This window comes from Gobio gobio, assembly GCF_949357685.1.
Source record: "Gobio gobio genome assembly, chromosome: 1".
In the NCBI taxonomy this organism is placed as follows: domain Eukaryota; kingdom Metazoa; phylum Chordata; class Actinopteri; order Cypriniformes; family Gobionidae; genus Gobio; species Gobio gobio.
The window spans coordinates 33218346-33243394 of record NC_137097.1 but is presented as its reverse complement, the minus strand read 5'-3'; the positions used below and the strand labels follow the sequence as shown (position 1 = coordinate 33243394).

General features: G+C 38.2%; 1 protein-coding gene across 3 annotated transcripts in view; it reads right to left on the bottom strand.

Moving 5' to 3' along the window:
- Nucleotides 1–24783, bottom strand: part of prpsap1 (phosphoribosyl pyrophosphate synthetase-associated protein 1) — a 24979-nt gene extending 196 nt beyond the window's left edge. Inside the window, exons 1-12 of one of the 3 annotated variants that reach the window (XM_079839571.1) lie at nucleotides 24508–24780; nucleotides 23949–24001; nucleotides 19781–19847; nucleotides 19053–19225; nucleotides 18779–18894; nucleotides 18617–18672; nucleotides 16240–16385; nucleotides 12761–12799; nucleotides 4322–4392; nucleotides 4083–4229; nucleotides 2167–2355; nucleotides 1–194 (exon numbers count right to left, since the gene is read on the bottom strand). The exon at nucleotides 1–194 is cut by the window's left edge and continues 195 nt beyond it. In XM_079839571.1, the coding sequence (XP_079695697.1) occupies nucleotides 2197–2355; nucleotides 4083–4229; nucleotides 4322–4392; nucleotides 12761–12799; nucleotides 16240–16385; nucleotides 18617–18672; nucleotides 18779–18894; nucleotides 19053–19225; nucleotides 19781–19847; nucleotides 23949–24001; nucleotides 24508–24590 (1110 nt within the window). In that variant the 5' untranslated portion in view covers nucleotides 24591–24780 and the 3' untranslated portion in view covers nucleotides 1–194; nucleotides 2167–2196. Of the gene's footprint in view, nucleotides 2356–4082; nucleotides 4230–4321; nucleotides 4393–12760; nucleotides 12800–16239; nucleotides 16386–18616; nucleotides 18673–18778; nucleotides 18895–19052; nucleotides 19226–19780; nucleotides 19848–23948; nucleotides 24002–24507 lie in introns of all 3 variants that reach the window. The other 2 variants (XM_079839572.1, XM_079839570.1) reach the window with 2 other exon arrangements.
- Nucleotides 24784–25049: the final 266 nt, after the last annotated feature.

Genomic DNA, 25049 nt, shown 5'->3' with positions numbered 1-25049 from the left:
GGAAACAGCTAGTTGACACAATTGAGGAACACACAGAGGTGGAAGACAAGGTTAAAAGAAAGAAGTGTTGCTGTGCTTCAAACGAACCCCGGCCGACAGCTCAAAGGCAGAGACAAACGCACACAGAGGAAGTATGGGGACGTGCGGGGCAGTGCTGGTGCATGTGTTCTCCGTCCGTCAGTAATCCAGATCATCTAAGGTTTAATCAGGAAGCAAATGCTAAATGGTATTATCCGTTTGAGTGCATGTAAAAGCTAACTAGCCAAGCGTTCACAGTATACTGCATTTAGTTGAAGCTCAAAATACCTGCAGTATAGAATTGGCCTAGTATTGCTAATATGGTTTCAAATGCCATCAAGATAAAACGCAGTCTTATCTTCTACACCATATCTTGACATTAGCACACAAATGTAATGCACTGAAACTGAGGACTAGATAGAGACGAGTTTTACATGCCATTTTCACTCCCTCGGTTTTGTTGTGTAGGAGTATATGGAGAAGTATTCACAGTACTGGCTTCACTTGTTTTGTCTGTAACACTTTACAATAAGGTTTCATTTGTTAACGACAGTTAACCACATTAGTTAATAATTACAAGTTGTATCTGATAACATTAGTTGATGCACTGTGAACAAACATGAACCAACAATGTACAACTCTATTTTTGAACTAACATCAACAAAGGTTAATAAATGCTGTAAAAATATATTTCTCATTGTTAGTTCATGTTACCTAATGCATTAACTAATGTTAACAATTAAAGACCTTATTGTGAAGTGTTACCGTTTTGTCCTGTGGAGCAAACATTCATAAAACATATCGACCAACCAAAACTAGTATGTTCTGCAACATAATGGCCCGGTTTCACAGACAGGGCTTAGATTAAGCCAGGATTAGGCCTTAGTTCAGTTAAGACATTTAAGTACTTTTTATAAATGTGCCTTAGAAAAAACATTGCTGTTGTGCATCTTGAGACAAAACAATGGCAGACAAAAACAAAGTTACTTTCAGTTAAAACAGCTCAAACGTGCATTTTAGTCTGGGACTAGCTTAAGCCTTGTCTGTGAAACCGGGGGAACATATTTTGGTTCCTTAAGCCCATAGTATACTTCCACCATCCGCATCCTCAAATGTCCATGCACTGTCCATGTGACGTCATTTTTGTCATCAGGAGGGTCGGGCAGACTGTCCACATGCAGCCCAAATGTGTCTGTTAGCGTGCAGCCTAATTTTTCTGTTGGCACTTAGCCCAAATTTTCTGTCCGCGCACAACCCAATTTTTCTGCCTGTGCACAGCCCAATTCTTCTGTTGGCGCGCAGCCCATTTTTCTGCCCATTTACTTTTCTTCTTCTATCCTTCTGAGCAAATGTCCTGTAAGTGACGACTCAGCGCTGCCCTATAACATCTGGTAGAATATAGAAAAGCAATTGTACTGCGCAAGTGACACTTGTCCTTTGAAGGCTCTTTGGACATGACTGTGCGCGGGACGGAGCGAAGTGCAGAAAATGAAGTATACCTGGGCCTTTAATGTGCACTACAGATATCAAGTGTTAAAGAAAACGTTCACCCAAAAAAGAAATTCAACATTTAATCACCATCACATTCGTCCAAACCTGTACGAATTTCACTCTTCCTTGGAATACCAAGAATATTTTGAATTTTTTTTTTTTTAAGAATATCCTGGATGTGTAAACATGAAAGAATTGTACATTTTTGGATGAACTTTCCCTTTCATTTTGAAGAAACTTCATTCAGTAGAATTAAACCAAAATAAACCAAAAATCACCAGTTTTCTATCAGGAAAGTAGATCTAAAACTGACGATTGTATTGTAGAATATCACTTAAAAACAGATGTACAGGTAAGTGAACACTTGCATAATTGATGTTCTTTGCATTGGAATATAACTTCATATCTTGCTTAGAAGAAGAAAAAAAAATATGCTTTGTGGGTAAATTGACAGGTTTGAGTAATTATTAATTTATTTTAGAATTAATGTCATTTGGCACTGGGAGTTTGTTTAGATTGTTTTTCAGAACAAAAAGGTTTAATTTGAGAAATGAAGGTGATTGTATAGTGTTTAGTTCTGCTGGGAATGGGGAACTGCATTGGCACACCTCTCAGCTGCGTAAGAGGGGAAATACTTCCCTAAACTCTACACCTCACCTTTGTCTCTAACCCAAATGTGTCTGTTGGCTAGTCGTCTACTGTGATATTGCGGAACAGGTAGGCCATGGACTCCCCGTTGTGAATGCGTCGGATAGCCTCGGCCAGGATCATACTGACATCCACAGTCTTGATCTTAGGACACTGCAGCTTTTGCACCTCATGAGGGACAGTGTTGGTCACCACAACCTGAAAGATATCCCAAACATTTGGTCATGCAACATTTTAATATCTGTTAAAATGAATATTTGATGACAAACATCTTAAGCATCCATGTACATGAAGGCAAGTAACTGCTGATGGACATCTAAGCCATTCTCAGGAAATAGTGCCACTTGTGAACTTTTTTTTTAATTCCATTTGAAAGAGTTATTTTTGAAAAATCACCTTATTTTCCCAATTCAGACCCGAAGTATCAGGGCAATATTTTCCATAGACACTGAGGGACCACCATAGACATCCCCCTCAGTATTCAAAGCAATGGTCAATTACATCTTTGAATGACAGTCTCTTAATAGGTTAGTTCACCAAAAAAAAAAAAAAAATGAATTACCCTCACATCGTTCCAAAACCGTAAGACCTTCGTTCATCTTCTGAACACTATCGGGAGCTCTCTGACCCCTTCATAGACTGCTATTTAATTACCACTTTCAAGGCCCAGGTAGGAAAGACATTGTTAAAATAGTCCATGTGACTACAGTGGTTCAAACTTAATTTTATGAAACGACGAGAATACTTTTTGTGCACAAAAAAACGAACAAAAATAACGACTTTATTCAAAAATGTCTTCAGGCGTAGTGTAAACTGCATCGGCCAATGGTAAGACGGTGTTCTGGAAGCGCTGCACTGTATACACTACGTCAACAGCGTAAAGGCCTGTTCACACCGGGACGATTTTCATGCACGTTTATCGCCTACGTTTAACGGCTCGTGAATAAACAAAGGGCGCCAATGTGAGTGTGCACACCAATGCGCAAAACGGCAGGCATAAAAGCGCCATTTAAAAAAAAAAAAACGCCTCGGGTTCGTTTTTTTATTTTGACGTGGCGCGTTAAAAACTGGCCGACCAATGAGATCCACGCTTTTGTTCACGTGCCTGGAGCTGCCTGGCGCTCAAGCACAAAACAGTCTTGCCGAGCACACATTGATACGACGAAGAAGTAGTAAGTAGACAAAGAAGAAGATGAGCTGCTAATGCTGCCTGCCAGTTAGCAAAAAGTGTGTGAATGGTTTTGGCCATTGACATAATATATCTGTGGTTTTGGCAAGCACGTAAATACTCTCTAGTCTCTCTTCTTCTTCTGTGTGACAAGCGAGTGTCAGAAGTGTAAAGTGCCGCAGCACCACCTTGTGTACCGGGAGGGCTATCTACTGAATGTGCACGTTCACTCGGCGCATCGAGAGTGAAAATCGCTTGGGTGTGAACACTCAAGACACGCCGGAAAATGTCACGATAAACGCTGGCGATAAGCGAGCGCGATATTCGTCCCGGTGTGTACAGGCCTTAAGAGACCCTTGAAAGTGGTAATTAAATTGCTGTCTATGGAAGGGGTCAGGAGCACTCGGATTTGATCAAAAAGTTCTTCATTTGTGTTGCGAAGATGAACGAAGGTCTTACGGGTTTTGAACGACACAAGGGTGAGTAATTTATGACAGAATTTACATTTTTGGATGAACTAACCCTATAAGGTTCCTCCAATCCTAAATGGTAAGGGTTGGTTAGAGCCTTGTAAAATGTAACAGTTAAGTAATGTAACTTTAGTAACGAAGTACAATACAATACTTACTAAGTCATGGTGAATCTGGAATTTTCATGCTTCAAATGTGAAAAGCATTTAAAACTTAGTTTTAATGTGCTGTTTTTGGAGAACCAGAATGAGCTATCCACATCTCAGTAAATGGGCTGGAAAACTCACTTCGTCTATAGCAGACTCCTCGATGAGGCGCGGGGCGTCCGCAGACAAGAGCCCATGGGTGGCCATGATGTAGATCTTATAAGCTCCTCTCTCTTTCAGAATCTCAGCTGCCGCCACAAAGTCCTCCACATCATCTATGATGTCATCCTACATGATGGAAACCACATGCATTCCTCATCCTGTCAGTTAAAACAATTACTGTCATACTGCTAACTAGGCCAAAAATCTGCATTTCTTACGACAATGATGGCGATGCGGCCTCCAACGTCTCCGACGACAGTGATGGGTGGTTTCTCCTTGGCCATCATTACTATAAAGAAAAATACCAACTAGTGTTACACATCATTTCAGGAAATCATTTTTACACCAAGAATCCAATCAATCACATTCCATCATCAAAGTAGATTGGGTAAGATGGGGTAAGAAGTGTATGAATTGGCCTAGAACTTTATGTAATGGCCCAACCAACCCATATAATCAAATGGTAAAACTAAAATTTAAAGAGTCCTGCAGGGACCCTGAGCATAGCACAGCATAACATAACAGTAGCCTATTTGTTGGAGAATGCTTCCCATTTTACCCCACCTACAATTGAATTAAATCCAAATAGCAATGAAAAACTCATCGCGGCACATGCCATGCAGAAATCAAAATGATCATCTCTTGGTCCCCAATGTACCCAATCATAGAGGCAAATGTCTAGAGGTTTACACTAAGAGTCAGTGCAGGAAACTACACATCAATCAATCAGTCCTCGAGTCAGCATGACAGACTCCAGGACATTGCTGTAATTTAGGAGAGGTCAAGAAGGGCTAATGTCATTCATCCAGAGGAAAGACACTGGAACACAGCCAAAACACACCGACCCAAGTAAAAACGAGAGAGGAAGACTGGCGGGTCGATTTAAGAATACATAGGGTTAAAGGAGTTATGCATGCCTTCAACACATGCCTTTCATCAACAGCAAGATCCACAAAGCTTTTCGTTATTTATACCGTCAGATTAACAAGGTTTACAGACCTTATAGGCTACTATTGCAAAGAGCCGTTGTGCTATAAAATAAAACAAATGGCACATTTGAAAGACGTCGTTCACAGAGGATGAGATCTTGACTTAAAAAGAACTACAGCTGATGGGACACAAGGGAGGAACAGATGAACCAAACATATTCCTTTACTGATAATCAAAACCCACAAGGACCCCTTTAACAGACTGGTATAATGCACCTCCACAGTTATTAACATTGTAAATCTAGTTTTTCCCATTTAATTTTTTTTTCAATGTAATGAACATCTACATTTATAACACTATACGGTCGGTGTGTTACATTGGCCTGGCATTCAATTTCAGAAGACTAGTTAACACTGAGTATTTCTTACATAGCGTTTGAGAGAGTGATGATAAATTCAACATCTTTAGCCCTATTCAAACAGTAATTGTTTCTCATGAGGAATCCGTAAAAATAAATTTGCATGCCACCTCAGTGATAAAACTTGTGCACTCTTATTTACATGAGGTAAACATAATGCTGCTTGGTTATTTGAACATATATAATTGCTGCCGTAATAACGGCCCATTTCACATGTTTACGTGCTTTTCTTCTTTTTATTTTTTGAGCGGTGATTAAATATTTTGCTCTTGTAAATACTTGACAGCACTTCAGTAATAAAAGTCTAGATCTTTAAAATGCATCCAAATTACAGTGAAGCGCAACCGTACGGTGCTCTGCAGTGGTAAAAACAGATATAAACAGTGAATTTTGAAGTGATATTTTGTGTGGATTTAGGACGGCAATTAAATTAAATTACCACACGACCTTCGTGTTTGTCAAAAAACAGTAGGTAATTCGGCCGGGGACTTTTATGCAGGTGGTGGGAGAAAAACACTGACATTCTTGATTCGGACGGCAATAAAATCACTGACCAACCCCTGTCAATGATGAAAATACCTTATGACCCCACGAGAAACAATTACTGTCCGAATAGGGCTTTTGACCAACATAATAAATAACTTGATTCTTTTTTCTTTTTCGGAACATCATAGAAACACCATCATGTGTTTTGTTTTCTTTTTCTATGGGAAATCAAAAGTTATACCTGTCAGTTTCCATTCCCCACTATAGAATTTTGCCCAACTAGAACAACTTCGCTTCTGAGAACACTGGAAATGTGAAAAGTGGCCATTTTAGATGTTTTCCTTGTGTTTAAGACTGTGTGCATTCTTGCAGTGTCATCAGCCAATCAGCGTTGCAATGGTGTAATTTTCCAGTGATTAGTCACATGGCAGAGATTATCTTTGTGCAATTAAGCAACTGAACTACCAAGGCAGTCAGTGATTTTCCGCCTGACATAGTTGGATACCGAAGTCAAGTAATCTACTAGAAACCAGCAGCACATAGACTCCAGTAGAACTCCAGTGTTAATGGTTTTCAGTGTGAACTGGGCTTTACATAACACAATGTCTTGAAAATAGTGATGCATCGAATCTCTGGCAACTTTATTTGGGTAGTTGACAAATGTTTGGTAAAACGCCACTTTTGAAGAAAAAACGCATATTGTTATGTAGTGTGAAGTCTGATGTTTGTGAAAATATAAGGGGTCACTAACTTTGTAAATTCGTTCACTGTTTTTTGAATTTTTTTATTGAAATGTGTCCTATGGTGTGACATAAAAAGAATTAAGAATATAGGGGTGTCGCACCAAAGGACAACAAAAATTAACACTTTTATAGAGGTTCCAAAAAAGTTACATATTTGAACAATTCTGAGACAAAATCTTACCGTGTGCACATTCCATGGGCTTCACAGTAACATGACCTTGAACGGGGTCCTTCAACCCAGTGGAATTGGCCAATTTAAAATCAGGATATGGTGTCACACCGGAGGACGACAAAATGTATTAAGTTCCTACGCTTCTCTTTTTAATTTATAAAAGTTGTAATTTAATGAACCAAGCTTGAGACAATTTTGAGATTGACTCAAATTAAAAAAATCTAAAGAAAAGAAGCAACAGGTCCATGTAAGACAAAGAAATGTTTAACCATTTACTGCATTTTAAATGATGAAAATTCATTTTTATACTGTGAGACAGTGAAAATGCCATGTCAAGTCAACAACCCATTTATCTTTTTCCTATTGTGACACCATCTAGTGGTATCCTTGGAGACTAGCTTTACCATCTAGTGTTTTTTTCTGATGTTTATTATATTTGTGTGCTACTTCATTTGAGCAGGCGTGTCCAATTTGGCTGCTCTGGAGGAAAGCCCTTTTCTAAAGGCGTTGACGTGTTTGTAGGTTACAAACTGAAGAAGGTATTTGGTGCCGAACGTGTGGGTTTGCTTTTACAAGGTTTTCCATATAAATTAGGCAGTGAATTAATTCAATTATTTGAATCTGACGTGTGCCTTAGACTATAATTTTTTTGGATTACAGTAAAAAAAAAAAAAAAGGATTTTTGCTATTTGGAGGGCTGAATTCAAGACTAAAGCAGTGACATTTAATTGGCGTTTCTCCAGTGACACATTTTGACTGATCTACTCATCTATTTTCTGTACACAATGTAGATAAACAAGAAAACAGGTCATCAGTTTGGACACACTTCACGGTCACTAAAAATGATGCTAGAGTAGCAATATGTAAAATCACTTCAGCTGAAATTTCGAGAGGCGACACGTTGCAGAAGAACTTTATGATGACTGGTTTCATTTGCTTTATTTTTGGTTTTTGGCTAAATTAAAACTTTAATTGTGCTTTCAGTATTTTAGAAAAAGTTGTTACGGTGTAGTGTTAATTCTGTCAGCTAGTTTTTTGGGGGGGAGTTTTGTCTTAGTCCGGTGTCAAATGTGCTTTTTAGTTTTTATCATATTTAAATCAACCGTGTCAAGTTTTAGTTGACTAAATATCTGGGCAATTTAGTCTAGTTTTAGTCAATGAAAACATAATATTTTTGCCATGCTGCATGATGGTTAAATTGATAAGCATTGCCTTGTCAATGGGGTCCATCAACTGTTTGTATTCTGCAAACTAGAGCAACTTGTGGGTGAGCAAATGATGACAGAATTTTCATTTTTGGGTGAACTATCCCTTTAAGGATTTTCTATTAAACATGGTTGCCAGATTGCAAAGTTAAACACAAGGCAGGGTTTTTTTATCCTTTTAGCAGAAAAGCTCTGAATGGTGGATTTAAACTCCTAACATCTGGCCACCACAAGCATGAAAGCTCATAGTCAGTGTTACCAAGTCCGGGGGCTAACACAGTTGCCACTGGTAGTTTTTGTAGCCAATGGGTTAAAGTGAGAGTGTCAGAATGTGATTTTACCCCCCTCAGAACTAGAGGCTTGTACAGCAGTCTGTAATATTTTGTTATTTTGTTATAGTTTTTGGTTATGTTTTTATTTCTCAACAACATTTAGTTTTTTCATCAACGATATTGCATATTAATAGATATTGTTAAATGACTTTGGTGTCGTCTCGTAATAGTCTTGTCTCTTAGTCAAAAAAAGAAGGTTTTTGTTAACGAAATTCACTCTATTACAGTGCATCACCTCTAAAAAATGGTGCGCATAGGTCTAGACACAAAATATACAAATGGCTGATAAGGATACATGGTCACCGTAATTTTGCCAAGACAGAAATGTTCCTGGATCAACATATTTTGTTGGTCCTGAAACATTCATGTCCAAAAGTCTTAACCCAACCCATAACTTCATATCTGGGAAATGATGGTGAATAACACTGATGTAGAAGCACCTAACCCTGGTTATAAGCCTAAACTTGACAAACTGTAAATTTGACCCTCAAATCTGATTGGTTGATTGGAATATTGTTCCAGGATCAACAAAGATGTTGTACTTGGTGAAATCATGTTCAACATGGATAGACGCAGCAGACCAACTATAACAATAAAAAATAATGGAGATGGAATTCAAGATGAAGTCCTGTGTGAACGACCCCAACAAGTGCTGATAGACAACGGCAATTTTGAGGTCTGGTGGTAGATATTGACAAGTTTATATAAGTAATATGAATCAACGGTGCTATCAAACGGTTTCTCATTGTGTAATTCTACAAACATATGTGAACGCAAAGCATATGCGGACTTCACATATGCTAGCTTGCTTTTAAATTGGCCCTGTATCAAAAACTCTAACCCTTCACAGGAACTTTAAGCAAACACCTTCCTCTATTTATCAAGGTCATGTGTTTCCAAGACGATGCAAGGGCCTTGGTTACAAGCAGCTAAAAAAAAACTACCATTTAAAAACTCCAGTCTAGGGGTTTTCAAAAGCAGGCATGGTGTGTTGATTGGCAAGATGAGCCTGGATCACAAATAAAGGCATATCTCTCGGACAGACATTCAATGGTTCCATTTCGATGGAACAAACAATGGTAATTACATGGAAATTGAAAATAAGCACTTAATTTGAGGTTTCTGAGTTCTGTTTGAGTGAAGCACCCTGAAGCTTAAACATCCATTTTTACCATTATTTGGTAAAAAAATAAATTATATTAAGGCTGGGCGGTGTGGCAGTATGTATGGTGGATGTATTAGTGCAGCTTCTAAAGATCAACTATTTTAAATAAAAATATAAGATAAAGTACCTTATTTGTAATAGTTAATTAACTGGATTATGCAAAAACAGTCGAAATAACATGCTAATTATAATATAAACTTTTATAACTAAATTTATATTGAAAATAACTAAATCGTGATACATATTGTTCGCATACTTGTATTGTGAAATTTTAAACATACCGCCCACCCTTACTCTTCATAATAGCTTACAATTACTATTACAATAATATAATAATTTTTAACTGCTCTTTTTCTTATAATAATGAGGAAAATATAAAGGGTTAGTTCACCCAAAAATAAAAAATCTGTCACCAATTAATCACCCTCATGTTGTTACAAACCCATAAGACTCTTCAAAACACAAATTAAGATATTTTAAATAAAACCAACCAATGAGGTTCATACTTGTGTTATGCAGCACGTTTGAGCTTCAGCAAGAACCAATGAGGTTCATTCTCGTGTTACGCAGCCATTTGAGCTTCAGTGAGAACCAATGAGGTTCATTCTCGTGTTACGCAGCCATTTGAGCTTCAGTGAGAACCAATGAGGTTCATTCTCGTGTTACGCAGCACATTTGAGCTTCAACAAGAACCAATGAGGTTAATTCTCATGTTATGCAGCACGTTTGAGGTTCCGCAAGAACCAATGAGGTTCAATCTCGTGTTACGCAGTACGTTTGAGCTTCAGCAAGAACCAATGAGGTTCATTCTTGAGTTATGTAGCCTTTTGAGCTTCAGTGAGAACCAATAAGGGTTCATACTTGTGTTACGCAGCACGTTTGAGCTTCAGCAAGAACCAATGAGGTTAATTCTCGTGTTATGCAGCACGTTTGAGCTTCAGTGAGAACCAATGAGGTTAATTCTCGTGTTATGCAGCACGTTTGAGGTTCAGCAAGAACCAATGAGGTTCATTCTTGAGTTATGTAGCCTTTTGAGCTTCAGTGAGAACCAATAAGGGTTCATACTTGTGTTACGCAGTACATTTGAGCTTCAGCAAGAACCAATGAGGTTAATTCTCGTGCTATGCAGCACGTTTGAGCTTCAGTGAGAACCAATGAGGGTCATACTTGTGTTATGCAGCACGTTTGAGCTTCAGCAAGAACCAATGAGGTTAATTCTCGTGTTATGCAGCACGTTTGAGCTTCAGTGAGAACCAATGAGGTTAATTCTCGTGTTATGCAGCACGTTTGAGGTTCAGCAAGAACCAATGAGGTTCATTCTTGAGTTATGTAGCCTTTTGAGCTTCAGTGAGAACCAATAAGGGTTCATACTTGTGTTACGCAGTACATTTGAGCTTCAGCAAGAACCAATGAGGTTCATTCTCGTGTTATGCAGCACGTTTGAGGTTCAGCGAGAACCAATGAGGTTCATTCTCGTGTTACGCAGCCGTTTGAGCTTCAGTGAGAACCAATGAGGTTCATTCTCGTGTTATGCAGCACGTTTGAGCTTCAGTGAGAACCAATGAGGTTCATTCTCGTGTTATGCAGCACGTTTGAGGTTCCGCAAGAACCAATGAGGTTCATTCTCGTGTTATGCAGCACGTTTGAGCTTCAGTGAGAACCAATGAGGTTCATTCTCGTGTTATGCAGCACGTTTGAGGTTCCGCAAGAACCAATGAGGTTCATTCTCGTGTTACGCAGCACGTTTGAGCTTCAGTGCGAACGCATGAGGTTCATTCTCGTGTTGTGCAGCACGTTTGAGGTTCCGCAAGAACCAATGAGGTTCATTCTCGTGTTACGCAGCCATTTGAGCTTCAGTGAGAACCAATGAGGTTAATTCTCGTGTTACGTAGTACGTTTGAGCTTCAGCAAGAACCAATGGGGTTCATTCTCGTGTTACGCAGCACATTTGAGCTTCAACAAGAACCAATGAGGTTAATTCTCATGTTATGCAGCACGTTTGAGGTTCCGCAAGAACCAATGAGGTTCAATCTCGTGTTACGCAGTACGTTTGAGCTTCAGCAAGAACCAATGAGGTTCATTCTTGAGTTATGTAGCCTTTTGAGCTTCAGTGAGAACCAATAAGGGTTCATACTTGTGTTACGCAGTACATTTGAGCTTCAGCAAGAACCAATGAGGTTAATTCTCGTGCTATGCAGCACGTTTCAGATTCTGCAAGAACCAATGAGGTTAATTCTCGTGTTATGCAGCACGTTTGAGCTTCAGTGAGAACCAATGAGGGTCATACTTGTGTTATGCAGCACGTTTGAGCTTCAGCAAGAACCAATGAGGTTAATTCTCGTGTTATGCAGCACGTTTGAGGTTCAGCAAGAACCAATGAGGTTCATTCTCGTGTTATGCAGCACGTTTGAGCTTCAGCAAGAACCAATGAGGTTCATTCTCGTGTTACGCAGCCGTTTGAGCTTCAGTGAGAACCAATGAGGTTCATTCTCGTGTTATGCAGCACGTTTGAGCTTCAGTGAGAACCAATGAGGTTCATTCTCGTGTTGTGCAGCACGTTTGAGGTTCCGCAAGAACCAATGAGGTTCATTCTCGTGTTATGCAGCACGTTTGAGCTTCAGTGAGAACCAATGAGGTTCATTCTAGAGTTACGCGGCACGTTTGAGCTTCAGCAAGAGCCAATGAGGTTCATTCTCGTGTTACGCAGCACGTTTGAGGTTCCGCAAGAACCAATGAGGTTCATTCTCGTGTTATGCAGCACGTTTGAGATTCCGCAAGAACCAATGAGGTTCTCACTGGAGGTTCATTCTGGTGTTACACAGCCGTTGGAGCATCAGTGAAAAACAGTGAGGTTTGTTCTTGCGTGTCAAGCAAATACGATTGAGCTTCTGCTTATGTTCACTCAATGTTTATATGTGAATAAATGCTCAAATTAAATTTACAGAAATCTCTCGGATTTCATTTAAAATCTTAATTTGTGTTCCGGTGATGAACGGAAATCTTACAGGTTTGGAACGACACGAGGGTGAGTAACTGATGACAGTATTTTGGCTGAATTGATAAAGACCTTATGGTGAATATAGTAAGTACTTCAGAGTGCTGGGATCACAGACACTGAGAGACCTCAGCCACTGCACGCATGCAATAGGAACCATTTCAGCGTGTTCACTGCTGTGATCGGTAGCAAATAGAGTTAACCATCATACTTGGGAGCTCTATGCCTGGGAACGGAGCTTGTTGTTTGCCTATTACCAATAAATAAACATCACGTTAAACAAAAATCCACACACAAATGATAGAACATACAGACAAGAAACTAGGACTTCAACAATCCTTATTAAACCCCAAAAAAAAATTTAAAAGCTTTCAAATAATCCTTTTTTTTTTACATTTTAAGTTTTAAGAATTAAGTGCCTTGAAATTAAGACCAAAGACATGAGAGGGTCTTTTGAGGATTGTTAAAGTCCATACAAAAACCATAAATGTACACAGAGCTACTTGGAGTGAACTCCGCCAAGACACATACTACACAAGATCTGCTCATACATTAATATGCTAAATATCACAGTGTGTTTATGAACTTCTTAATTAAGTGACTGTGTGCTCAAGGTAAGACGAAAGTATCATAAAATATAAAACAAATAGCACATGGAACAGTGAAAATAATCAAAAACTCTCAAAACCTAGATACAGTAACTGACTTGTCTAATTCCTTTATTGGTCAGTGTCTACTAAAAGAGCATGCCAGAAGTAAACCTTTTGTCATTGAAAACACGTCTCGTAACAGTAACTAACATGAGTCAAACATATTCTATGCGTTTGTGCAGTCCTTTAATTGTGGGCTTCAGAGAGATCTATTTTTCAAGGTTTGTTTTAAAATCTCAGGACCATACAGTATTGGGCACTGTTTATTATTGGAATTATTGGTGTAACGATATAGTGTTAATCGATATATCGCAATATAAAAATGTGACAATATGTATTGTTGATGTAAACGATATGATTTGCGATATAGAGTTGTTTTATCCAAGGCTCAGTTTAGTGTATTTATAAGGAATAATTCACCCAAAAATGTAAACTCTGTCATCATGTACTTACCCTCATGTTGTTTCGTTTAACTTCCAAACACAATTGAAGATATTTTTTATGAAACCTGATTTCGGTCACTCCATTTAAAGTCCATTCCTCTCAAACTTAAAAGGTCCAAAAAATGTCAAAGGTATCTTAAAAATAATCAATTGAGTGTCTAATCCAAATCCAGGTCTTCTGAAGAGACACGGTGGCTTTATATGATTAACAGATTTACTGTAGTAAACACGGACGTTCAAATGATTGCGTGACACGCTAAAAAACAACAAATGCAGAATTTACATTTTTGGATGAGATAAACATTTACAGTTTGAGAATGGTCATTTTGACACGCTTTCTTGCGCTTTGAACTGTGATTGATTGCATTGATCATCTGAAGCGCACACACTCCTCAAAGTAAAAGCACAAACATAATTTTATAGTTTATATCATATTTAGTTTTAGTAGTATGATTATTCAAAGTATTTTAGAGGGTTTATTCTTATATGTATAGTGCATTAAAAGCGGGAGAGGAGGGACATTGCGAGGACCGGGTGTGCGCAGCTATAAGAGATCCAATGTCTGCATTGAAAGTGCGAGTACTGCATGAGGGGAAAAAATTAAGTTTACAAAGTTTCAGTGATTACTACATTAAATGACTAATATATAATGTTGAATTTAATGTATAATAATACAATGGGGAAATAATAGTGGGTCCTGGTAATAATAATATTATTAGTTTAATAATAATAAAAAAAGTAAAAAAAATAAATAAAATAAAAACTCTTCATTTTGGCTTAAAATATTGCGATACATATCGTATCGTGAGTTCAGTATCGCGATTTGTATCGAATCGTGACAAGTGTATCGTTACACCCCTAATTGGAAAGAAAGCCCCCAAGTAATTTGCCGACCCCCTCTAACCAATTGAAAAACAAAGCATCATGAAGCTTCGAAGCGTTATGAATCACTGAGCCGAATGATGATTCGGATCGCGTGTCAAACCGCCAAACTGCTGAAATTTGGCGATTCAAACCACTGATTCGACTCGCTGATTCATAACGCTTCGAAGCTTCATGATGCTTTGTTTTGAAATCGTCATCACTATGTAAGTCGTTATTTAGGGTTTTTTTGCGCACAAAAACTATTGTCACCGATTCATAAAGTTATTGTAGAACCACTGTAGTGAGATGGACTTTGTAACGACGTCTTTAGTACCTTTTAAGGGTCTTGAGAGTGTAGAGTACCATTGTGCCAATGGAGGACTTTCAGAGCCATCAGATTTCAACTAAAATATCTTCATTTCTGTTCCGAAGATGAACGGAGGTCTGACGGGTGTCGAACGACATGAGGGTAAGTAATTAATGACATAATTTTCATTTTTGGGTGAACTAACACTTTAATGTTTAAAAAAAAAAAACTCCCCCATTTTGGAATATTTAGTCCCCCCAACATTTGTTATTGTTCCAAAAGCCATTTCACTCAGATATAGGTCACAACAGGGAAGAAAGTACTGAGGACATCCCTAGTCAAGAGCTACCAATACTGCATTAAATGTTTTTCTAGTTTGGTGGATCGCTAGTTTTTGGAACAGAACAGAGCACTGTCAAGGTAGCTCACTAACTGACTAGGCTGAGACAAAGCCTTTGTAAACAGAGCTAGAGCCAGAGACAGAGCTAAATAAATGGGGGAGGGTTAAAAAAAACATCCTGACCTATCTTGAACTACTTAACAGATTTCCAGAATCAGCTATTCTGCAAGCTGAATGCTGCAATCGACCCCTTCATTAACAGGATCACGGTATACATTTCACAAAAACATGTTTAGGTTACATTTCACCCTAAAATCAAAAGTTTTTTTTTATTTTATTTAAATTGCATAAATAAAAGGAAACATAATTTGTTTCCCCACCAAGTCTTTTTTGCACTGAGGCATTATTTTCATGACAATAGAGCAAATTTTCGGATCTGTGTACATTCATTTGTTTTTTGGTTTAATACCGAAAGCAGAAAGAAATGGAAAATTCCGTTTTTCAACAAGAATTAGGCTTGATCGAAAAAGGCTCTGTAGTCACTTTTCTGCTTTCAATATATTAAACCAAAAACGAATGAATGCAACGTAGATGAACCATATCGCTCTAATTGTCAAAACCGTATTGCTTCTTTATATTCAACTTTTGAGTTTTTTTTATTTTTATTCTCATTACTCTTGATGGTGATTCCAAATACTGTAATACAATACAGTACAATATTACTGAAATAAAATATTTTTTACTTAACTTAAATGCAGGACAACACACTAGCATGAGGTACTGTGAAGGTACTGAGGTAGCAATGAGGTAATCTGAATTACATATATTGTAATAATGAAATTATGTCTAATTCAATGCAGAAATATTAACATTCATATTGTTTATGAAAAATAACCATTTCTTTCTTTTAATTGAAGGGTCAAATATAAGCAGGACATGTTTGACATGTTTTGTGAGAGTTTGGAAAAGCCCAATCAGTCTTGCTGGTCTAGTTTGTGTTTATAACCTGGTTAAAACTTTTAATAACACATAGTCACTGGGTTCAAGCTGCTCTGTTGTGCAGATCTACAGTGTGGTGGCTCTTACATGGCAACTCCAAGCCGGGGTGTCCAAAGGTGTTGCGGACACATGGAGGAGAATGTCGCCCATCTGCCATGTCTGACTCCGAACACTGAGCTTCTCCGTGCATGACGGCCAGACCGAGACGCAAACGCTCCGCATACGACTGAGCCCTGAAGAGACAACGATGAGAGAGGGAAGACAAACAGAGATGATCCTTATGAGCCTCTTGCCAAAATGTTCATGCATGTCAAGTTGTGATCCAGTAATTCTAGGAGTTTATGCATTCCTGAACACTTTTCCGTGACATTTCGTAGTGACCGTGTCTGTCAAGCTGTGGGGACTAAACTGATGTTTTTTGTTAGAACTACTATACAGTTAATGATAATGAATTAATCGTTAAGTGGAATCAAGAACAGTATAAATCTGTATGACATCCACTCCTTATTAAAATGCCCCATTATGCTATTTTATTTTTTAAGTCTCTTACAATAGGTTTACATACAGGTAAAAAAAAAAAAAAAACCACTTTCATTTTCTCATATTATATATTGCAGCATCAGCTCTTTTCTCACAGTGTCTGAAACAGTTCGATAAAAGATCTGGGCTGCATTTCCTGATAACATTGTCTCTAAGCGCGCTACGAAGAATCTAAAGGTATAACTTAACTAAAGGTAACCCATTTCTAGGCGTGTTGCCCGAACTAAACCTTAGGAGGTTGCTTAAGGTATGCCTTCTTAAGTGCGACGTTAGCAGGCGCTGTCCGTGGCGGCAGTGCTGAATTGGTTTATCAATGGCTCAAAAATCGATTATTCACTCTAACGGGCTGTTTAACTGCATTATGTGAGAAAGCGGTGTTCTTTATAATAGAAGCACTTCAGAAAAAGTCTAAATTGCATTTATCAGGACTTGTGAGATCTTGTAAACATAATCCAAATTGTAAACTAAATCTAACTGTGGATATTTTAAATAATATTGAAATTGTGCGAAGCCCGCAACCACTACACTAACTGGCAGTAGCCTATGCCTATGCCATTTATATTATCATAATATATTTTGCCATAGTCTTTTTTTTACTCCACAACCAGAGTTGATTGCCCGCATCACATTATTGATGTAAATCACTTTCTGTTATTGGATGACCTACTCGATAAAAGCGCAACACGCAAAAGATTATCAACAGCTACTATAGCAGAGGAAAAAAAAGAAAAAAGGAGAGCCGCCAGTCGGACCAACAAGATCTAAAAGCTGTTGAATTTGCTACCGTGGCAGGCAAAATCTATTTTGAATTGCAGCTAGACATGGTAGCTAGGGAACTAACGTTTTCACGGATGAAATAGTGCATATAGAAATGGCTCCGCGGACGGCGCCGTCTTTGATTTAGCACAGCTATTCGCTGTATTATCACTAGTTTGACCAAACTCCCCTCCAAAATCATTCCCTTTAAATAGACTCCATAATGGTTTGCCAGCTGATATACCTTTGGATAACATAATTAAAAAGCTAACAACCATCAGTGTAATGACAATCATTTGCATTCAATTAGCAGAATTATATTAGTATAGACTGAGATGTAAAGAAACAGTGGTGGCCACTGTCGGAATGAACTGTCAATAGTGATAAGGTATAGCTAAGAGTGCTCCAGACCAACCTTACGAAAGAATGACTTAAAGAAGGCATACTTAACGAAGATCGTTTCGGGAAACACGTATTAACGTTAAGGTACAGCTTAAGGTATAACTTAAGAACAACGTAGTGTTAAGAAGTTTTTGGGGAAATCCAGTCTGCTGTGATTAGTATAATCTGCTCTGATCGGTCAGATGGCCCAGTCTGTTGTGATTGATCTACGGGAATTACCACATCTGAATTGCAGATCTTCCTCAGCACTTAATACACAGTGATACGAACAGTAACAATGGCATCGTTTTTACCGTATCAATTTGTAACAGGATGTAAGACTGGAATTACTGACGACTTGTTTCAGGCACAGGCAGTTCAGAATCTTTTTTTTGCATTTATCTGCACTTTGATTTTCAAAACTTTGAAGACCTTTAACATTCACAAACAGCTATATTACACTCTACATGAAAGGAAATATCAGAAAAAAAAGCATAATGGGGCACTTTAAGCAACCTGAAAGTTTGGCTTCCAAAATACTGTACACAAGCAGACTCGCATGCAATCTGCACTAACAAATCTCTGCAAATGTGCAGTCATCCACAAAAAGATATGCTTTATCTGACCCTTACATGTTATTTAATTGGATAATGCTTTCAGTTAAAAACATAGTGTTGCCAGCTCTGTTTAACACATTTCACCATGGAAAAAAGTAAGCAATTTCCAACTAGGCCAGCTTTCACCCACAAAACAAATACAAATACAAGACAAATGCAGGAGCAGTTACCGTTTTGCAGCAGATGGGGACTTGGCTACAATGATAGCATTTCTATAATCAGGAACCTATGCAAAACAGGAACAAGAAGAACAGAAATGATTAATTATTTTAGTATGTTTGTTTTTCTTTGAAATTAAAAAGCTGAAGTTTTTGGCTGTAAATGCTGCCAACCTCCTCCTGAATGTACTGCAGCAGGAATGGAGAAGCCCGCAGGTTGTCCACAGGGAATGTAAAGAAGCCCTGGATCTCTTTCTGGTGCAGATCCATGGTGATTATATGAGTCAGACCTAGTTATCAACGCAAATGATTTTAAAATGAATGGTTTTCAATTGGAGCGGACAATGAAGGAATGCACATATAATAATAAAGACTGTGTTGTGTTCAAACTTTTGACTGGTAGTGTGAAAACAGAAGTAGAAACGTCATAGACGTTATAAGGCATTACCTGCTTTAGCTAACATGGAAGCGAGCAGTTTGCACACTATAGATCCCCTCTTCCTCATCTTACACTGTTTACTGTAGGGGAAGTACGGGATCACGCCGATGATGTTCTTGGCACAGGAGGTCTTCAGTGCATAGGCCATAATCAGCAGCTCCATAATAGCCGTGTTGACATCTCTGACAGAGACAACAAAAAAAATTGATTTTAGCTATTTGTTCTAAAGCGCCTTTGAGTCTAAAAGACGACTGCATGCAGTTCAGCAACAAAGGTAAGATGCCATGCAAATAAATACTAAAAAGTGTGGCTTTTGAGTTCCATGGAAAAGAGGATGAGTTAATAATTTTTGGGTGAAAACCCTTCAACTGGCAATTACAACTGCAAACCCATTAAAACTATCACCTTATGTACAATGATGCATTATATGATTTTAGAGTGCAAAATGCAAAGACACACACACACACACACACACACACACACACACACACACACACACACACACACACACACACACACACACACACACACACACACACACACACACACACACACACACACACACACACACACACACACACACACACACACACACACACACACACACACACACACACACACACACACACACACACACACACACACACACACACACACACACACACACACACACACATATATATATAAACGTTCTGATTTTACTTAAGTGTGTTGATTTCCTACTCTTACACTCTTACCTGGGAATGGTTTGGATGATGAAGATTGTTTGTCCTCTCACAGACTCTTTGATCTCAACTCTCGTTTCTGTAAGATAAAAGCAACGGTAAATTGATTTGAAAATAATTTGTCATAAATAAAACTGAAAACTGAAATCTGCTGAAAACAAAAAAGAAAACGTAATTTTTTACCTCATACAAAAATAAGACCTAAATACATATACTCTACATCAGTTTTCATGACATATTTTTCATAGAAAATTAATTCTCATTATTGTAATGCTTCCATATTTACTAAATTAAACAAACTTAGAGCCACAATATGTAATTTTTCACCGCTAGAGGTCGCTTTTTCAAAAAAGGCGTAGCTTGATGACATCTTTAGACATGGTAAAACACGGTACTCGTGGTAAATCAATAATTTTTTTAAGATTTAAGACTAACTGTGTTGAGCTATATAACGATTAGTTTTGAATGCATCTAAACAGTTGCACACCTGTCTAATAAAACACATAATATATTAAAGTGTCTTTGGTGTTTCCATGGTTTCTACAAAATAAAACTGGAAATCAATGGGTAAGGTGGGTATGATTTCATTGATAGTCGACACATGGACACGGCCCGTTTCCTGGTTAAAAATTCTCTGGATTTAAACATTCTTGGAAACATTTGGGATAATGTAAGTACACAAGTCAACAAAATATATAACATTGTTCTAGTGGTTTTTGGTTATTTTAATCCAAAAATCTTGTGCCTGGAGTCCATCTGAGGTGAAAATCAAGTTTTTAATGTTCTCTACGTGGTGTTTTTAATATGCTTTAAGACAACCCATGTGCAAATTCTTAAGTCAACACCATTGCAGAGTATTTTCTCCTTAAAACTGCAGTGAACAGTCTCAAAAACGCAGTTTGAAATCGCTGGTGTTTCTGACGTCACAAACGACCTTGTGACCAACCAATCCCGTCAACCTGTGATCGTCAACGAGTGGATCTCTGAGCTGGTGTGAGTGAGTGGAGGCGGGGCTCATTTGCATATTCATGTCAACGCATATGTTGAATAGAGCAAAGGTTGTAGAGTTACATTCAAGCTATTTTAAGCTATGAAGAATTTCTTTTTCACAGGAAAAAAAAAACGTTTAAATGTAAACGTAATGCTTTATAGATCAAAGATGAGTTTTTAGCGATAACATTATTGATTACAGGGGGACTTTAAACATTAGAGCTGCGTCCGAAACCGAATACTATCCAAATAGGTAATATAATTGAAAAAATATATATATTATATTTGTTCTATAAGGTATGAACGTGTGTGGTATGAATGAAATTTGGACATACTACAACATCATTGTCATGTGACATATGATGTCGGTTTTGCTTCACTGTCATTCACAAATCCTCTTGCGTGGTTTCATGGGATAGTAAAGTGTCAATCAGACTCGCACTTCATACGCAGATATACAATCTCGCTATAAGTAGTTGGTCATCCGGGTACTTTTCACCTACTGTTTTATGAATGCTATGAATTCAGACATATTACACTTATCTCAGTGTTTTTCCTTGTACTAGCCCAGTGGTTCTCAAAGTGTGGTACCCGTACCACTAGTGGTACTCAGGCTCCCGCTAGTGGTAAGCAGAGGAATCACTCAATTAAAGTAGCTGTAAAGGCGATTCTAAAAAAAAATTCTAAACACATTATAAATATTAGAAATGTATTGCTGAAACGCGTTACAAAGACTGTGAACTGTGTAGTACTAAAACGGTGGCTCGATGACGCACTGGAGCCACTGAGCCTGGCCCCTCCCCTAACACTCTAACAACTAATGTTAGAGCTCATTCGCATCAGTTAGCCCGTTCAATCCAAGGTTACTGTCACTACCGTTTGTTACTACTACAGCCTACAGTTAGCTAGCTAGTTATGCCTTCACCACGTAAATACATATTACCTAGTTGTAAAACCTATAAAAAGCTACAAAATCGCTGATATCAAGAAGAGGTGGATTAATTTTGTGAACCGTTGCCTTGATCTCCACCAACACCTGCCTCTGCAGTGATTGTTTTACACCGGATAGTTTTACAAACGTTCATCAGAGACAACTGGGATTCACTGATAATCCACTGCAGAAAGGGGCCGAACCGACTATCTCCCGCCCCGGCCTTCATCCGCCCGTCCCGCTAACATCTGGTGCCATCGTTGCAGTACGTGCCACTTGCCCAGTTGTCTTGTGTACTCACTGTAGCTTTCCCACTAGTGGGCGTGGTTTCAGCACAGACAGCGGACACGCCCCCAGCGTTTGAGAGCAGAGAAAGCTGCTTTTTTTTTTTTCAAGATTTTGCTTGGCTTTTTTATCATTCAAATTTGGTTGGGTGGTTATAACACTGTGGTGTGACAAACTCAGAACAAATATTGAATTTTGATTTTACAGGGACTTTAAATATAAATTAATGTTAAAACAATACATTTTAATTTAATCTTTATTTGAGTAAAGTTTTTTTTTTACAATTAAGTACAGTACAGTTTTAATTTAACTTTTGGGTACAACACATTTTAATTGAATCATTATTTAATTATTTTATTTACCTGTATGTAAGCACAGTGCAGTGTTAATGTACAAACTGTGTATTTACAATGTTAAATTGGCTGACAACAATACATATTCTTATTAGGAATAAACTGCCTTGTTTTTTAACTGTGCAGAGCTGTAGCTGAATAGTTAGGTTTACTACACTACTGTGTTTTAATGTTGGTCATTATGGTGGTACTTGGAGAGCCAAATATTTTCTGAGGTGGTACTTGGTATAAAAAGTCTGAGAACCACTGTTTTATATTATTTCATCATATACAGTGAAATAGTATGAAGTAAGCCGTGTTGTGGCCCATCTGCAAGGTTTCTCTGAATAACAACGCAGATATGCACATCTGGCTAATGAGAGGTCAGTAACCCGGGTAAAAAGTGTTTCTTGTGTTTGAGCTGGTTTTTGAAGATGGCACACATCTTGCTAACATGTGCTCTCAGATGCGTCTTTAAAGAAGGTCACATGTTTGCTGAGCGTGACGAAAGGCTGTAAAGGAACGGTTGCACAGAAATCCCTTATTTGGAGATGGCTTGGGCATGTTTTATGCAAACGATTATAACCTCGGGCATGCGGTCGCTCATTTAGAATACTCCGGATTCATTAACATTAGAACGAGATTGAGAAGAACTTCATGTGTTGTGAATTAGGTAGAATTGTTTTGTGAGAAGCGTGCGTACAGTTATGATATTCCTTTGAGTTTTGTGTGATGTATTGAACATTAGTGTTGTTATAAATGGTGCAGACTTTGAAAGAGATACTGATGAAGCTTGCAGTTGCAAAAATGCATTGATGGCATTGGAAGCCTCAGAAAGAAACATAGTTAAAATAGTCCATTTAAAACGTTTTCTCGTCGCTTCATAACACTAAGGTTGAACCACTGGGGTCACATGGACTATTTTAACTGTGTATTTACTACCTTTCTGGACCTTGAAAGTGTTAATTACATTGCTGTCTATGGAGGGGTCAGAGAGCTCTCGGATTTCATCACAAATATCTTAATTTGTGTTCTGAAGATGAACAAAGGTCTTTCGGGTTTAGAACGACATGAGGGTGAGCAATTAATGACATAAATTACATTTTTGGGTGAACTAACCCTTTAAGTACCAAGTAATATTAATATACAACATGTACTTAATATATAATTAGAGTTAGATGCTTGTAATTATGCATAATTTACTGTTATTACCAAAGTAAGTGTGTAATGTGTAACAAGGACACTGTAAAGACATTTTTAAATGGATAGTTCACCCAACAATTAAAATTCTGTCATCATTTAAATTCAAGTCGTTCCAAACATGTATATATTTTTTTGGTTCTGCTGAAAACAAAAAAGATATTTTAAAGAATGTTTATAAACAAACACCATTGACTCCCATAGTATGGACGAATAAAAATCAACTTGAAGGTTAGTAAATAATGACAGAATTGTAATTTTTGGGTGAACTATCCCTTTAATCAGGATTATCATAAATGCTTTATGGTTTGCACAATATATGACTTTTTAAAATCAAATTACAGTAGTGAAAATGAGTTTAGTCCATGTCAAAACTGACAGGGTGTCAAGGGTCGCCCTGTCAGCAACAGAGTATTAGAACAAACAAAGCATTATTGATCACCTCTGTTCGACTCCTGGTAAACAACTGATTTCCCCAGCTCAACTCCAAGACGCCTGCGCAAACACAAGCAGAAAATCAAGACAGGTTTGCAAACAGTTTCTGATCATGAAAGCAAGTTTGAAGCAGAGCTGCATGACAGTGCAATTAAATAGAATTAGCAGTGCAATGAATGCAGACTAGTAGCTCGTTTTCAGTCAGTCACATGCACAGCTTATGTGATGAATAGCCCACTGTTCCTGCTCTTTTCTCGTAGGAAATATTACATTTACTTCCCACACAGTGTCTTAAAGTGAGTACACTTATTACAGATCCATTCTCCTGGAGTAACTTTATGTTCAAGAGCACAATGCATATGCTTTATAGATCAGTTATCAATCCAAATCTACAACTAGCATACATGACATCATCAAAGTGATGCTGTGAAGAAACAGGCCAGGTTCATCTGTCATGAGTTCTGCTGATGATCTACAGGCCAGATCACAATAACATCACATTCGTACATCGTCAAGATCAGCCTCTGTGTTCAATCTCGAGCAGTTGGTGATGCTGGGATACTTACTCGGTAATCTTCTTAGAGAGTTCCGTGCAGGCGGGCGTAGAGTTAGCCGAGAAAACACGATAACCACTTTTGGCGACGTTCATGATCAGCAAAGTGAGCTAATGGCCAACAACAAAACTGAGCTGTTTACGGGACTACTGCTAGAGTCTCGCGGTTTTATCTCTGGCTTTACAAAGGAAAACCTGTGAACGGTGTAATAGCAATTGAAGAAGACGACGTGCGTTTATTGTGGTTTCCAAACAACCGTCCGGTTTCTTCTGCGCGAATTCCACTGATGTGGGACGGCTCTTCACCACCGCCTAGTGGCGGGCGCGTTCGAATCCTTGATTCGAAACCTTTGTGAATCGTTTGGTTGGTTCGAACCAATGATTCGGAGCGGATTTTTTCAATCCGCCAAACGATGCGTCGTTGCGTATTTCACATAACTTTTTCGAAATTTCAGCCCATGAACCAGTGTCTATTAGTATAGTTTTTACCTGATCTCTGTAGACTTTTTAATGCCACATTTGTATAAAAGGAACATTTCAAGCAGCCCCTAAAAA